At 39.0% G+C, this 16,992-nt stretch overlaps 1 protein-coding gene across 1 annotated transcript in view; it reads left to right on the top strand.

The window, feature by feature from the left end:
• Positions 1-16,992, top strand: part of LAMA1 (laminin subunit alpha 1) — a 222,495-nt gene that overhangs the window by 41,149 nt on the left and 164,354 nt on the right. Inside the window, exons 2-3 of the mRNA XM_066247114.1 lie at positions 7,090-7,260; positions 8,308-8,420. Of these exons, the coding sequence (XP_066103211.1) occupies positions 7,090-7,260; positions 8,308-8,420 (284 nt within the window). The remainder of the gene's footprint in view (positions 1-7,089; positions 7,261-8,307; positions 8,421-16,992) is intronic.

Genomic DNA, 16,992 nt, shown 5'->3' with positions numbered 1-16,992 from the left:
TAGAACTATGTTGGATAAGAGTGGTGAAAAGGGTCACCCCTGCCTTATTCCTTATCTTAAGGGGATTGCTTTTAATTTTTGCCCATTGAGTATGATGTTGGCTCTGGGTTTGTCATAGATGGCCTTTATCATGTTGAGGTAAGTTCCCTGTATTTTCTCTTTGCTGAGAGTTTTGATCATGAATGGATGCTGGATTTTATCAACTGCTTTTTCTGCATCTATTGAAATTATTATGTAGTTTTTCTTCTTCCTTTTGTTTATGTGATGAATCAATTGATTGATTTGCAAATATTGTACCAACCTTGCCTCCCCAGCATAAATCCCACTTGATCATGGTGTATGATTTTTTTCATATATTGCTAGATCTGGTTTGCTAATATAAAATTTTGTTGAGGACTTTAGCATCTAAGTTCATCAAGAATACTTGGCTTCTAATTTTCTTTCTTTCTGTTGTCTTTGCCTGGTTTTAGAATCAGAATTATGCTTTCCTCATAAAAGGAGCTTGGGTGTGGAAGTCTTCCTTCCTCTTGAATTTTTTGAAATAGCTTGAGAAGGATAGGAGTTAGTTCTTCTTTGAATATTTGGTAGAATTCACTTGTGAAGCCATTGGGCCCTGGGCTTTTGTTTGTTGGGAGTTTTTTAATAACTGTTTCTATCTCATTTGTTGTAATCGGTCTGTTTAGGTTTTCTGATTCTTCCAGATTTATTTTTTTAAATATTATATGTTTCATTGTCCATTTTATCTGGGTTGTCTAATTTTTTTGCATACAGTTCTTCATAGTATTTTCTTATAATCCTTTGTATTTCTATTGTGTCAGTTGTTATTTCTCCACTCTCATTTTTAATTTTATTCATTTGAGCCCTCTCTTTTTTATTTTGGTGAGTCTGATTAAAGATTCATTGATCTTGTTTACCTTTTCAGAGAACCAGTTCCTTGTTTCATTGATCTTCTGTATTGTTTCTTTAGCCTCTATGTCATTTCTTTCCACTCTGATCTTTATTATTTTCTTTTTTCTACTACCTCTGGGCTTTACTTCCTTTTCTTTTTCTAGTTCTTTTAGATGCAGGGTTAAGTTGTTTATTTGAGCTTTTTCTAGCTTCTTAAAGTATGCCTGTAATGCTATGAACTTCCCTCTTAGTATTGCTTTTGCTATGTCCCCCAAATTTTGAGTTGTTGTATACTCATTATCATTCATTTCTAGGAAATTTTCTTATTTCTTCTTTGATCTCATTGTTAACCCATTCGTTATTTAATAACATGCTATTTAGTTTCCGAGTGTATAAGTGTTTTTCAGTTGTGATTGACTTCTAGTTTTGTGCCATTGTGATCAGAGAAAATGCTTGATATGATTTCAATCTTCTTAAATTTGTTGAGACTGCTTTTGTACCCTTACATGTGGTCTATCCTAGAGAATGTACCATGAGTACTTGAAAAGAATGTATATTCTGCTGCTTTAGAATGAAAGGTTCTGAAGATATCTATTAAATTCAGTTGATCTAGTGTGTCCTTTAAGTCTGTTGTTTTTTTGTTAATTTTCTTTCTTGAAGATCTATCTAGTAATGTTAGTGTGGTATTGAAATCCCCTACTATTATAGTATTGCTGTTGATCTCGCTCTTTAAATCCATCAAAGTCTGCTTTATATATTTAGGTGTTTCTATGTTAGGTGCGTAGATATTTATAACAGTTATATCTTCTTGTTGGATTACTCCCTTTATCAATATGTAGTGACCTTCTTTATCTCTTACTGCAGCCTTTGTTTTAAAGTCCATTTTGTCTGATATATGTATTGCTACCCCAGCTTTTTTTTAATTTCCATTTGCATGAAATGTTTTTTTCCATCCTTTTGCCTTCAGTCTATGTTCATCTTTTGTTTTAAGGTATGTCTCTTGTAGACAGCATACGTATGGGTCTTGTTTTCTTATCCATGCAGCTACCCTATGTCTTCTGATTGGATCATTTAAGCCATTTACATTTAAGGTTATTATTGATATGTAGTTGTTTATTGCCATTTTATTCTTTAAAGCTGTATTCCTCATTTGCTATATTCTTTTCTCCCTTTGATTTGTTTACAAAAGGCCCCTTAACATTTCTTGCAACATTGGTTTGGTTGTAACGAATTCCTTGAGTTTTTTTTTTTTTGGTCTGGGAATCCTTTTATTTCTCCTTCAATTTTAAACGATAGCCTTGCTTGATAAAGTAGTCTTGGTTGCTGGCTCTTGTTTTGCATTACTTTTAATATTTCTTACCATTGCCTTCTGGCCTCAAGTGTTTCTGTTGAGAAATTGGATGTCATCCTTATGGGGCTCCTTGTAGGTTATTGACTACTTTACTCTTGCAGCTTTTAGTATTTTTTCTTTATCCTTTAATTTTGGCATTTTAATTATGATGTGTCTTGGTGTAGGCTTTCTTGTGTTCCTGTTTAATGGAACTCTCTGTGCTTTTTGAACTTGTATGACTTTTCCCTGCATCAATTTAGGGAAGTTTTTAGCTATGAGTTGAATGCACAAAGTCTCTATCCTTTGTTCTTTCTCTTCCTCTTTAGGAACCCCTATGATGTGGATGTTATTTCTCTTCATGTTGTCATGTAGCTCTCTTAAAGTTTCCTCAGAATTTTTTGGGTTTCTTTTCTTTTCTTTTTAAATTTATTTTTATTTATTTTTTTTCATTTTTTCGAAGCTGGAAACGGGGAGGCAGTCAGACAGACTCCTGCATGCACCCAACCGGGATCCACCCGGCATGCCTACCAGGGGGTGATGTTCTGCCCCTCTGGGGCATCACTCTGTTGCATCCAGAGACATTCTAGCACCTGAGGCAGAGGTCACTGAGCCATCCCCAGTGCCCGGGCCATCTTTGCTCCAATGGAGCCTTGGCTGCAGGAGAGGAAGAGAGAGACAGAGAGGAAGGAGAGGGGGAGGGGTGGAGAAGCAGATGGGTGCTTCTCCTGTGTGCCCTGGCCGGGAATCGAACCTGGGACTCCTGCACGCCAGGCCGATGCTCTACTGCTGAGCCAACCAGCCAGGGCGAGTTTCTTTTCTTTTTGTTGCTCTGCCTCCATGCCTTTGTTTATCTTGTCCTCTAACATGCTGATTTGATCCTCAGCTTCATCCATCCTGCTTTTAATTCCTTCCATTGTGGTCTTCATTTCTGATATTGTATTTTTCATTTCTGACTGATTCATTTTTTATTATTTTAATGTCCTTTTTTATATTGGCTATCTCTTTATTTAGTTGTTTGTTATGACCATCTATTGTTGTTTTAAGATCTTTGAGCACCTTAACAATCATTATTTTAAACTCTGCATCCGGTAATTTGGTTATATCTGACTTATTCAAGTTCTTTTCTGGGAATTTCTCTTGATTCATTTTGGTTGCAGTTCTCTGCCTTCTCATTTTGTCTTTGTATAAGAAGTGTGTGGCAACTGGAGTCCAATGGATGTGGCCTCTGTGTTTTCTAGGTGTGGTCTGTCTGCAGGCCTGCCACCCCTCTGCCGCTTCCTTGGGCGTTCTTGTATGTGTGTTGCTGGTGCCGACCCTCTTCGGTTTCTGCCTCTCCTCCATAAGAGAGGCTATGTTTACATACCTGGGTCTACAATCTTCAGCTGGCCTTGGCCTTCACTCCACCCCCGCAGGTGGGGCTGCGCGCTGTGCCCGGGATGCATCCAGGCCACAAGCCTCAGCACCACAGGCAAGGGTAAGCACCTTTGCTCAGCTGCTTGTCTCTGCCTGTTCCCAGGCTTTTGCTCTGCCCCCGTGGGCCGAGCTGTACTTGTGCCTCAGACCACAAGCCCTGGCTACACAGGCTGGGCGGGGCTGTGCACCTGCTCTCAGCTGCCAGTCTCTGCCTGTTCCTGGGCTTTCACCCCTCCTTGGCAAGTGGAGCTGTGCTCGTGTGGCTGTAAGCCCGGGTTTGTGGTCCAGGTGGGGCTGCTGTGCCTGAGCTCAGTTTTGGGTCTCTGCAGTTCCCAGTCTTTCACCATTCCCCTGCAGGTGGGATTGCAGGTGGGCCCGCAGCCTGTCAGACCACTCTTGTGTGCCCCTTCTACCCCCGCCGGTCTAGACTGAGCTCACCCTGGGCCTCCGTCATGGCTGGCCTGGCTTCCACCACCACCAATGTGATCATACTTCTGCGTCCCACTGCTGCCTGTACTCTGGCAAGCCCTCAGCAGTGTGGTTGGGGGTACTGCACCTCAAACTCTAGCACTCAATACTGTATTCCTTAAGGCTCCCTCCTTCTAAGCCACTCTGTTCTGAGTTTTTCAGAAGAGCTTGTTTGGCTGGTGTCCTGCTTCCCTTTGCTGGTATTGCTGGTTCCAGGGGAAATATTCACTTCAGATTTGGGGAGTGACTCAGCCCAGGAGTTATTGTGGCTGTCCCTCAAAGTGTTTCTGCCTGTGCCTCCTATATTACAATCTCTTCCTGCTACTCTGGTCCTCTCCTCTCTTCCCATTCCCTGGAGCCCCGGGTGAGTGGTTGTGAAAGAGGTTTTCTGTGCGGTCCCTTTAAAAAGAATCCTGGATCTGAGAAATCTGTCTCTTTCTCACAAACAGTATCGTGACTTGTTTTGCAGCTAAATAGTGTCCATACGCTTCTTCTAGGCTCTGGGCTTGCAGGAAGGGGCTTTGTTCCTGGGGCTCAGGACACTCCCCTCTCTGCTAAACTCACTTCCCACACACGAATCTCTCTGGGCTGCTGTTTGCTCCCAGGAGCTGGGCGCCCTCTCCACGTTTTCACTTTTCCTACCAGTCTCTGTGTTGCTTCTTCGATGTTCCTTGGTCAAAGAGTCCTCTTAGTTTAGTCCAAAGTTGGTTTTTCCAGATGATAGTTCTTAAAATTAAGTTGTAATCCACTTTGGTTCTGGGAGGTGGAAGTTGGTACATCCGCCTATTCCGTTGCTATCTTGCCGCCCCTCCAAAAATAACCATTTTTTACTTTATAAATTAAATTATCAAAAAGATTAAGATGTACCTAAACAAATTAAAATTAAAGACTTAAATTTTTTCTATATTACTAAATGATATTCTGCTTTTTAAAATTTTACTGGAAAAGAAATATTTCAATAATAATATTGATTCTCCCTGACTGGTGGCTAGGTGGATAGAGTATCAGCCTGGGATGCAGAGAACTCAGGTTTGAAACCCTAAGGTCACCAGCTTGTGGGTGGACTCATCCAGCTTGAGCATGTGCTCATATATATATATTTTTTATTTTTTCTGAAGCTGGAAACGGGGAGAGACAGTCAGACAGACTCCTGCATGCGCCCGACCGGGATCCACCTGGCACGCCCACCAGGGGCGATGCTCTGCCCACCAGGGGGCGATGCTCTGCCCCTCCAGGGTGTCGTTCTGCCATGACCAGAGCCACTCTAATGCCTGGGGCAGAGGCCAAGGAGCCATCCCCAGTGCCCGGGCCATCTCTGCTCCAATGGAGCCTTGGCTGCGGGAAGGGAAGAGAGAGACAGAGAGGAAGGAGGGGGTGGGGGTGGAGAAGCAAATGGGTGCCTCTCCTATGTGCCCTGGCCAGGAATTGAACCCGGGTCCCCCGCACACCAGGCCGACGCTCTACCGCTAAGCCAACCGGCCAGGGCCATGTGCTCAGATTTGTGTGCAGGGTCATTGGCTTGAGTGTAGTATCATATATATGACCCCATGGTTGCTGGTTTGAGCCCAAGGTCACTGGCTTGAGCAAGGGGTCACACACTCTGCTATAGCCCCACCCCCCACTGCAGTCAAGGCACATATGAGAAAGCAATCAATGAACAACTAAGGAGCTGTAATGAAGAATTGATGTTTTTTTCTCTCTCCCTTCATTCCTGTCTGACCCTGCCTGTCCCACTTTCTGTCTCTGTCTCTGCCTCTGTCACTAAAAAAAATAATAATAATCTTGGCTCTATGTTCTTTGTAAAGAAAAGATTATCTTCTATGCTCTTTCAAGATCTAGTTTTACTAAATTAGAGAAATGCCATAGCTGAGACCCCTCATCTCAATACCGTCTCTCAGTTTACAATGTCCTTTCATGTAGAATGCCTCTACAACATCATGAACATTGGACTTTCTGGATCTTCATAGAACCTCACTGCCATTATCCTCCTTTATCAAGATAAAGTCAAATCTCTAAAGAACCTAATAGAGTTATTTTTCTCACAGTCATGCACAAATTGTTTTCTGAATAATTTGGTCCAGCTGCTTAAAGATAAAACTCATTGGACACAAAAAGAACTGTACAAAAGTAAAGATTAATACTGATTTGAAGAGAATTTTGAAAACAAGATGTTGTGTTTTCAAGTTTTATTAACCAAAGGAAACAGGAAAGAAAGAGAAGAGAGAGAAATAGCCTAGATAGTGATAGGAAATGCCTTGTAAGTACTGGCAGAGGCGATTGGAACAGAATGGGTAGAAAATGGATGCCCTTGTTTTAAGTGAAAGGTGTTTGAATTCATTGGCAACATACGTGCATTTGAAACATTTCTTAAAACCTATTTTCCAAACATTTTATTATGAAGAATTTCAATCACAAAGTGGAAAAATTGTACAGTGAACATCTATTTTCCTACTGAGATGCGACAATGAACCTTTCACTTTTTGTGCCACCTGTCTATTCCTGTACCCATCTCTATCTATCCATCAATCCAGCTTGTTTTTTTGACATTTTTCAAACTTAGTTAAAGGAGAAAGTACACTACACTCCTAAACTGTTCAGCATTTACCTCTTTTTAATTGTTTGGGATGAAAATTACATATTGTGGAACACACCAATCTATACAAATCTTATGCATTCTATGATTCCTCATAACTGCATATGCCTGTGCAATCCAAACCTCAAGATATAAAACAATATTATCCCTAAAATTTCCCTTCACAGTCATTCCTCACCTTGTGCAACTGCTGTTCAGAGTTTTTGCCCATAGATGAGTATTTGTTGTCCTTGAATTTCATTAAATGAAAGCACTGTATCACTGCTTTTCTGTAAGACTTCCTTCATTCAGCACATAGATTTACAACTCTTTTTGATTCACCTGCAAAATGAGATGAAGTAATCTTGTCCTTTTGATTTCAAGTGATTGAGCTGATTTGGTGAGTTTTTACTTTCAGGGCTGTTTCCTGCCATTCTCAACCTTGCCAGCAATGCTCACATCATCACCAATGCCACCTGTGGTGAGAAGGGGCCTGAGATGTTCTGCAAACTTGTGGAGCACGTGCCCGGTCGACCAGTGCGGAACCCACAGTGCCGGATATGTGATGGCAACAGTGCCAACCCCAAAGGCAAGTATTGCCCCCTCTATTTGGAAGTAGCCGTGGGAATTTATACTTTTGAAATGATTATGAAGACTTTTATTAGGAAACCATGAATACTGCATTCAGGTTTCCTGCTATTAACTTCTACTTGTGTAGAGTTTAGAAGTTAAAATAATTTAAGTAAAAAATCTAAGGCCCTGGCCAGATGACTCAGTGAACAGGGCACACAAGAGAAGTGACCATCTGCTTCTCTCCTCCTCCCTCTCCCCTTCTTTCCTTCTTCCCCTTCCACAACTGGTGGCCTGATTTTTCCAAGTGTGAGCCTCAGATGCTGAGGATAGCTCAGTTGATTCGAGCATTGGCCCCAGATAGGGGTTGATAGGTGGATCCCAGTCGGGGTGCATGAGGGAGTCTGTTTCACTATTTCCCGTCCTCTCATTTAAAAAAATAAATTAAAAAAATAAAAATAAACCAACAGCTGATAAGTATGCATGTTTTTATTTTATTTTTTATTTGTTTTTTTTTCTTTTTAATTGAATTTAAGTAAATTCATTGGGGTGAATTGAATGTGGTGACGTTGGTTAATAAAATTATACAAGTTTTAGATGTACAATTCTATAATACAATATCTGTCTATTGTATTGTGTTTTCACCACCCCAAGACAAGTCTCCTTCTATCACCATTTCTCCCCTCATGCCCTCTCCTACCTTCCCACAATTATATTTTGTAATTATATTGTACATGCAATATTATGTTAATTTTGTCCACTATGGAGATTCCTCAAAAAATTAAAAATAGAACTATGAGATGATCTGGAAATTCCACTTCTGGTTTTATCTGAAGGACCCCAAAACACTAATTCAAAAACATATTTGTACCCTTATGTTAATTATGGCATTATTTACAATAGATATAGAAGCAGCCTAAGTATTCATCAACAGATAAATGGATAAAGAAGATGTGGTACATTTATACAATGGAATATTACTCAGCCATAAAAAGAATGAAATATTGCTATTTGTGATGACATGGGTGGACCTAGAGGGTATCATGTTTCTATTTTCTTTTAACAGAACGCCATCCAATATCAAATGCAATAGATGGGACCAATAACTGGTGGCAAAGTCCCAGTATTCAAAATGGGAGAGAATATCACTGGGTCACAATCACTCTGGACTTGAGACAGGTAGGCAAGGGAAGAACCATTGAAGAATGACTATGGGTTGCTGAGTTGTAGTCTTCTGATGACCTTTGGGAAAGTCTGCCTTGTTTCTTACCATGTTTACTTTCTGTTCACTGTTTTTCTGCCAGGTGAAGCTAAGTGATACACAGAAGTAGTCCATGGTAGCATTGCTTGACACATTTCTCATTTCCAAGAAGCTCTGAGAAAATGAGTGAGATTGTTTTCATGGGTTTGATGTTCTTAGAAACTGTGTCAGCAGGGCACCCTCGTTTGTTCAGGATCCTTTGTCTGGCTGTGTGCTAGGTGTCAACAGACACAAGGGGTGGTATAGAAATATAAAATCCATACATTTTTTGCCTTTCAAGCTTATTATCATTGCAAAGTTATAGTAGAAAATAAGGCTTGGAAACAATAGGGGGTAGTGTTAAATGTTTTGGCCATGCCTCATGCTGTCAGTGAGGGTGGTGAGTAAGATGGAGTTGTCCAGTACTTTCGTGAGCAAGCCTGCAGCTTGAGTTGAGAAAGGCAAGGTATAATTGGCTCAGGCCTCACTTGCATCATCTTGATTTGCTCAAGACCACATATTATAATAAAATGGAGAAAAATGTGGTATGGCCCTTGTTTCCCCAGACTTCCTGGAAATGGGAAAATATATCTGAGTAGAAAGGATGAAAAAGGGAGATGGCAGCTATAGTCACAATTTCTGATTTAACTTCTCAAAAAACAAAACAAAACAAAAAACATTGCATTATATTCTTATTTGTTTCCATTCAATTTCTCTTGTTAGCATTCTTCTATATCATGTGAAATGCCAGTTGAGACAAATAGTTGAAATCTGCACCATAGGATTGAAATAAGAGTTTGGGAGATTTAATGAGAAGTCATTATAATTCTTTGAATAAGTGATAGTTTAAATATTTGCAAGATTTTAAGGAGGTAACAACTAACATGTGCAGCTCAGGAGATATTTCCCCAAATTTAGGTTTATAGTATTATGTAAGCAAAATAACACATGTGGTGATTTTCAGCCATACATCCTGAATTACTATGTCATGCTTTAGTTAATATTTTCAAACACAGCTAGAGAAAAAGAGCAGAGAACTCCCTTTTTGACTGGAACTTTGTTTTATTTCAATGGGAATAATGCTTCTGCAGGAGATTGTGATATTCCCATTATCTTTTTAATTTATTTTATTTTTTATAGGAAAAAGTATAACCATTTTCATCATTAGAAATAGATATTATATGTGTTTGGCCAAAATAACAGTGAGACATTTTACATATTGACTTCAAATCCAACTTAGACTATCCTTTGTCTTGCAACATGTCACACTTTGTGGTAAGGTACCTAAAAGCTGCAAAATTAATATTGATATTTTAGGAAGAAAGGTCGGGCTTTCCTGTTCCGTCCTTCCTTTGGGGAGGAGAGAGAGAAGAATGTTGAAGTTTCTGACTTACAAGGACAATGGGTCATTTAGTTTTAACTATAGAATAAAGGTTGTCTGAGGAACTTCTTTTCTCTTACAATAAGAGACAGAGTTTACATACCACCCTACATTGATTTGGTTCTTTCTCCATTCCTGGAATCCTGAGAGTAACATACCTCTAGGCAAAGGAGGGGAGATAGACACTGAAAGATTTGTAAGTGTCTTTGATTGTGTTACCTTAAAAGTTTTAATGTTTCTATGAATTCCCTAAACAAACGTTGTAAGCTAGTGCCATGATGTCATGCTCCCCACAACCTGTGTGTGATCAGGGGTATATAAGCAACCTCTGAGATGTATTTGGCATGCATTATTTGGGTCTGCAATGCCCTGTGTTAGTCATATGCGGCCGGCATATTTAATAAATCTCCTCCTTTAATAAAACCCTTCAAAATTCCTCTGGACTTGGTGTCTCTACATAAAACTACAGAAGTGAGGTATGGGTACTTTATAACAACTTGACTTTATCTTGAAGGGAAATCTTTGCTTTAAGTTGAACTGAGGAAGCTTGAGAAATTCCACAAGGGTATCAGTTTTAGGTCTTTAAGGCATATTTTAATAAGAGGCACGTGCAGTTTACCCTGGAACAATGCAGGGTTTAGGGACACCAACTTAGTACTGTTGAACCTTCAAATATAACTTTTGACTTCACAAAAACTTACCAGTAACTATCCTCAGTATCCATGGGGGATTGGTCCTGGACCCATATGGAAACCAGTCTGTGGATGGTGGATGTTCAAGTTTCCTTATAGAAAATGGTGTAGAACAATGTGTACAGTTGGGTCTCTGCATCTACAGATTCCCAACCGTGGATTGAAAACAATGTAGGAATTTATTTGAATCCAAACCCATGTTGTTCAAGGGTCAACTGTATATACAGTTATAAACCACTAGGTAATTATCAGTGCTTTTAGATAAACTTTTAAATTGAGAGTGTTTAAAATAATTTATGTGCAATAACTTTTTTACCTTTTATACAATGTAAAATCTCTGCTGTGCTTCTAGTTATTTTTTTAAGTGAATTATGCTTACATCTGAGTAAACCTTTCTCAGATGTATTTACTTATTAAACCTTTTTATTATGGATAGTTGGATAGTTTTGATTATGCAGAAAGCATATTACTGTGGTATGCATGTACTCTCTCCTGAGCTGCAGGGATTTTTAAACATTGTTTTATGTTTATTTCATCTTGCTGAACACTTTTCAAGTTAAATGCAGTCATTGTGACATTGTACTAGTACAGTATTTTTTATATCTTTTAAAAATAGGACACTTTTCTGAATAGGCACTGTGCCATTAGCACCTCTAACAAAATTAGTCATTTCTTAATAGCTATTTTAAATATGCATCCAATTTATCCATCAATGTCTTTTATAGTTGTTTCTTTTAAACCAGGATCCAATAAGGAACACACATTGCATTTGATTGTTAAGTTTCTTAAGTCTCTTCTGTTCTGAATTGTCATCCAAATTTTTTTTTAATGATGCTGACTTTTGTTTTAAAGACTAGGCTAGCTGTCTTGTAGAATATCCCACTTTCTGAGTTTGTCAGATTGTATCATCATGGTTTTGTTAAAGTGTTCCTTATACCCTGTATTTCTGATAAACTAAACTCAGCTCTAAAGACTTGATGAAATTTCAGTTAAATGGCTACTCCCATTGCACCCAGGCTTGTCTGTCCCTCTAGTAATGAGGTTAAATTTGACTCCTGTGTAGGTACTGACAGCTGGACCTCTCCCCCGCCCACTTTTTTTTCTGGTGACAGAGACAGAGAGAGGGATAGACAGACAGGAAGGGAGAGATATGAGAAGCATCAATTCTTCATTGTGTCTCCTTAGTTTTTCATTGATTGCTTTTTCATATGTGCCTTGACTGGGGGCACGGGGGGTGGCTACAGTTGAGTGAGTGATCCCTTGCTCAAGCCAGTGACCTTGGGCTCAAGCCAGCAACCTTGGGCTTCAAGTCAGTGACCCTGTGCTCAAGCTGATGAGCCTGCACTTAAGCCAGCGACTCTAGGGTTTCAAACCTGGGTCCTCTGCATCCCAATCTGATGCTCTATCTATCCACTGTGCCATCGCCTGGTCAGGCTGACCCTCCCCTTTATAAAGTTTTTCTCCCTCAGTCTATGCTTATTACCTAGGTCTCATTGACATTCAGATCCAAAGTCTGGCTATATCTTCTGGTGACTTTTTCCTATTGTCAAAATCTGTGTGTTTCCCTATCAAGCTAGCCCTTAGCCAGCTCCTAGTTAATTTCCGGACTATATATTGCAGAGGGCAGAGACTGCAGCTGTCCTCTTCTGCTTCCTCCTCTCTTTTCTCTCTTCTCCTATTCCCAGTTAATGTTTATTGAGGGTGGTCTTGCTCACTCTCGCATGGCCAGGCATTGGCACAGTTGAGTCTGAGTGAATAACTACAGAGTCAATGAAAGCTTTACCCACGCTCCCTTCCTCTTTTTTGTTTATAGCCTTATTAAAAGAAGACAATCAACAAACAAGCCTTTTAACTTTTTTGTTTCTCTCTTATAAAAATGTAAAATTTAACTATAAATTTTTAAGGTAAAAGTATAGACAAACTTTAATATGATTAAGAGTCGTAACAACTTCATGTTGTGTGTTCATGTACTTAATAATATGTCAACTCCTGAAGGTTTTTTTGACCAAATTACTCACTTTCATTCTGTGTTGGCAATTGCAGACATTGATCCCTTTCTTGGTCTTTGAGGTGATCATGCTGTTGAAATCATGGCATTTTTTTAGCCTCTGTGTATGAAGTTTGGCTACCTGAAAGATAAAGCTAAGAGAAAGTAAAAAATGGCGTTGTTAGGAAGTCCATACATGTTGTATGGGTTCTAATAAAATTTAAAGACAGAATATTTGCTTTAGTAACACGTTACATGAAGAATGATTAGATTTATTTCTTCTTCAAAATAGTGCCTTCTATTCATTTCTTACATTGATTCACAAAGTTTTAGAAATAACAGTTAGATAATTAGTAATATCATTTTTTTTTACAGAGACAGAGCGAGAGTCAGAGAGAGGGATAGATAGGGACAGACAGACAAGAATGGAGAGAGATGAGAAGCATCAATCATCAGTTTTTTGTTGCGACACCTTAGTTGTTTATTGATTGCTTTCTTATATGTGCCTTGACTGCGGGCACTTCAGCAGACCGAATAACCCCTTGCTCAAGTCAGCAACCTTGGGTCCAAGCTGGTGAGCTTTGCTCAGACCAGATGAGCCCACGCTCAAGCTGCCGACCTCGGGGTCTCGAACCTGGGTCCTCCGCATCCCAGTCCGATGCTCTATCCACTGTGCCACCTGTTGATTAGGCGATATTTAGTAATATCTTAATTTCATAAAAATCTGTGGGGATTGAGTGAGTGTGGTATTTTTCTTTTAAGAAAAATAAAGCTGAAGAGTCTCTTTAACAAATATAAAATGAACATATATGTGGGTGGTCACCAGTAATAAACTATTCCTCATTGTCAGGTGACTTAAGAGTGTTTCCTTTAGCATAGCAATACACCACCTGAGTAAGGGCCCTTTTGTGACAACTTAAAATTTTAAAGAAATTATTCAGAGGGAGAAAGGACGCACATTTGATGGAACTTAAATTGTATGAATGTCAACATTCTTTTAGGTCCTGATAGTTATATTAATATGTACACTTATGGTAAAGTTTCTCAATAAAAGACCCCAAGGATTTCCAGTTTGAGACACACTACTTTAAAAGTTAATACACTAGGCAGATGACAAGATGCTCAACAACTTTAAGTATTAGAGAAATGAAAGTCAAAACCACAGTGAGTTACCACTTCACACCCATTAACATACTATTATAAAAAATTTTAAACCAGGAAATAAGGGATGATGAAGATGTGGAGAAGTTGCAATCCTCATGTATTGCTGGAAGGCACGTAAGGATGCAGGGCTGTGGTGATTCCTCAAAAAGGCAAACATAGAAGTTCCATGTGATTTAGCATTTCCATTTATAGGTATACTTTCAAAGAAATGGAAAGCAGGATTTCAAAGAGATATTTGTACACCCCCGTTCATAGCAGTATGGCTCATAATAGCTGAAAGGTGGAAGCAACCCAAGCGTCCAACAGCGAATGGCTAGATGAAATATGGTATATGCATAGAATGAAATATTATTCTGCTCTAAAAAAAGAAGCAGATTCTGATACATGCAACACATGGTTAAACCTTGAAAACATGTTAAGTGAAATAAGCCAAACACAGTGGGAAATAGTGTATGATTCTACTTATATGACATACCTAGAATATCCATAGAGACAGAATGGGAAGAGGAGAGTAAGTTTCAGGTTTGGGAAGATGAAAAAGTTCTGGAGGTGGATTGTGGTGATGTGACACAACAATGCAAAATACTTAATGCCACTGAAATGTGTGCTAAAAAAATGGCTAAAATTGTAATTTTTGTGTAATATATATTTTTACCACAGTTTTTAAAAGTTAATATACTATGAAATGGCCTGACCAGGCAGTGGCGCAGTGGATAGAGCGTCGGACTGGGATGCGGAGGACCCAGGTTCAAGACCTCAAGGTCACCAGCTTGAGCGCAGGCTCATCTGGTTTGAGCAAAGCTCACCAGCCTGGACCCAAGGTCACTGGCTCGAGCAAGGGGTTACTTGGTCTGCTGAAGGCCCGCAGTCAAGGCACATATGAGAAAGCAATTAATGAACAACTAAGGTGTCACAATGAAAAACTAATGATTAATGCTTCTCATCTCTCTCCGTTCCTGTCTGTCTATCCCTTTCTGTGACTTTGTAAAAAAAAATAAATCTGTATCCTTGTAACAAAAACAAACTTAAAAAAAATACTGTGAAATGCATGTGTTTATATATCACAAAGTCCAATCAGAAATGCAGAAACCACATCAGGTATTTAAAGGGACATATCTAGTATGAGGAGCTGGACCAACAGTGTTGGAGAAATAGAAATTATAGAGTTCCAAGGTAACTCAGATAGTGAGGACTGCGAAGGAGCTCAGGGAAGTCATTGGGGGTATTTGCACCTAGAGACTTGGAGGAGAATGCCCATTCTGAGCAGTGATGAGGAAGCTCATTTGGGGAGTGCTGGGAGGGTGGACCTGCAGTCAAGTGCTGTAGCCAGGCTGAAGTGCATCTACAGAAACAATAGGTTCATAGAGAGGAGAATTCCTTCCTCCAGTGTCCTTGCCTCTCTCCTCCTGCTAGTAGTGTCTTCTCCACTCAAAGCCCACAAAGCAGAGTATCCAAGGTAGATCTGCAGTTGCTTTGCAACCCACACAAATACTATCTTCTCAGTAGGTGATCGCTTGTACCAGTGCAATGACAAACACAGCAACGGAGCTTTAAAATCCTGGAGCAGAATTTTGTTATAATAGACTTTCACTTCATGTAGAGATACAGTTCCTGAATATGCTTCTATTAAGTTGTATTAAGTTTCTGCTTTCCTGATTTGACCCTGGCTGGTACATCACAGCATGTATTTCACAGTGTATTAACTTTTAAAATTGTTTTTTTGATAAAATTTGAAATGAAAATGCAAAGTTTAGAATTCTTATAGTGAAATCATGGACTGCCTTCTGATACATTGACAGACTAGCTGTGCTTGGATCTCAGCTGAGAGACTGCCAGAGGGTGACACCTTGGTACTGTTACTTCAAGTGTGATGGAGAGAACGTGTTAGCAGTTTTATGAATGTATACATGTATGTACGTATGTATTATTACTTTGGGTTGCATGGTGGGGTGGAGATATGTAAAATGTAGTCGGGTGACATGCTTTCCTCCTATACAAAATAGAATGCCATAGCATTAAGAATGAAGGGCGGTTCCTGGTCTAGAGCCTAACAACTTTCTCATGCTAAATAAATGTTTCCTTTCCATCTGTAATTCACAATTGACTTTGAAGTCCCACAGATCTTCAGATATCAACAAGGGAAACTTTAAACAAGACCTGGATATAATCTAACTGAAACTAGCTAATTAGATTAGCTAAGAAGTGCTATGAAGCAGATTTTGGGAAAATAAGTTCATAAGTCCATTCTTCTTCCTTTTTTTTGGGGGGGGGACAGTTGTAAAAGTAAAATGAGCTCATCGTAGAAAAATATATAGAAGGTACATGTAAGTGTAAAAACGTAGAAAACTGACAATCTCTTCACTTCACTCTGAGACAACTGCTAATGATATCAGCATATTACTATTAGACTTTTGCATGGATTTCTGTGTATTCAATAATGCTGCAGTATCGTTTATTACATGCTTAATGTGGGCCAGATCCTGTCCTCAGCACTTGATTGGTGTCGTGTCATTGAATTGCATTGAATTGCCATGTTCACTCTATGAATTTGGTCCTATTAATATCTACTTTTGACAAATGACAAAACTGAAACAGAGTTTAGGCAACTTGCTCAGGGTAGTGATTTACTGAGATTCGAGAGCCTGGTTTCTGTCTGTATCACTGGGTGATATCATCCCTTCAGCTGAGATTTATAACATACATGCTATGTCCTGGTGTTTCATTTAACTTCATAGCATGAGCATTTCCCAATATAATTGAAATTCATTATTAATAATTGTTAAAGTTGCATCAATGTTCTTCGATATGACTAACCCATCATTTGCATAAGAATTCCCATGCCAGACATTTTGGTTGTTTTCTGCTGTGGGTGATTACTTATTGATGAAAAAGATTGAGCTCATATGTATGTCAATGAAGTAATGCAGTGAATACAGGTCAGTTTTAAGGTTCATATTGCAAGGTTGTGGTTAGTTTTATTTTGATTATCCCTTTAAAAAGGAATGCTTATTGCCTGTATTGCATAGGAATCTCTATATATGAATTGTATACAAATATGTAAATACAATGTATATATATAGAAAGAGAAATCTGTATATAGGATACAGATGATATGTGGTATATAGAATTTAAAATAATATAGAACTTAGTAATTTAGTGTTATAGAATTATTTATAGCTTATAACCTATATATAGCATATAGAATCTATATATGCATACAAATATACAAACTATTCATACACAATTTTTATGTGCCATTGATATATACAGATCGTCCCACACTTATG

This window comes from Saccopteryx bilineata, chromosome 11 (assembly GCF_036850765.1).
Source record: "Saccopteryx bilineata isolate mSacBil1 chromosome 11, mSacBil1_pri_phased_curated, whole genome shotgun sequence".
Classification (NCBI taxonomy): Eukaryota; Metazoa; Chordata; class Mammalia; order Chiroptera; family Emballonuridae; genus Saccopteryx; species Saccopteryx bilineata.
This window is presented reverse-complemented; position numbering and strand designations above follow the sequence as displayed.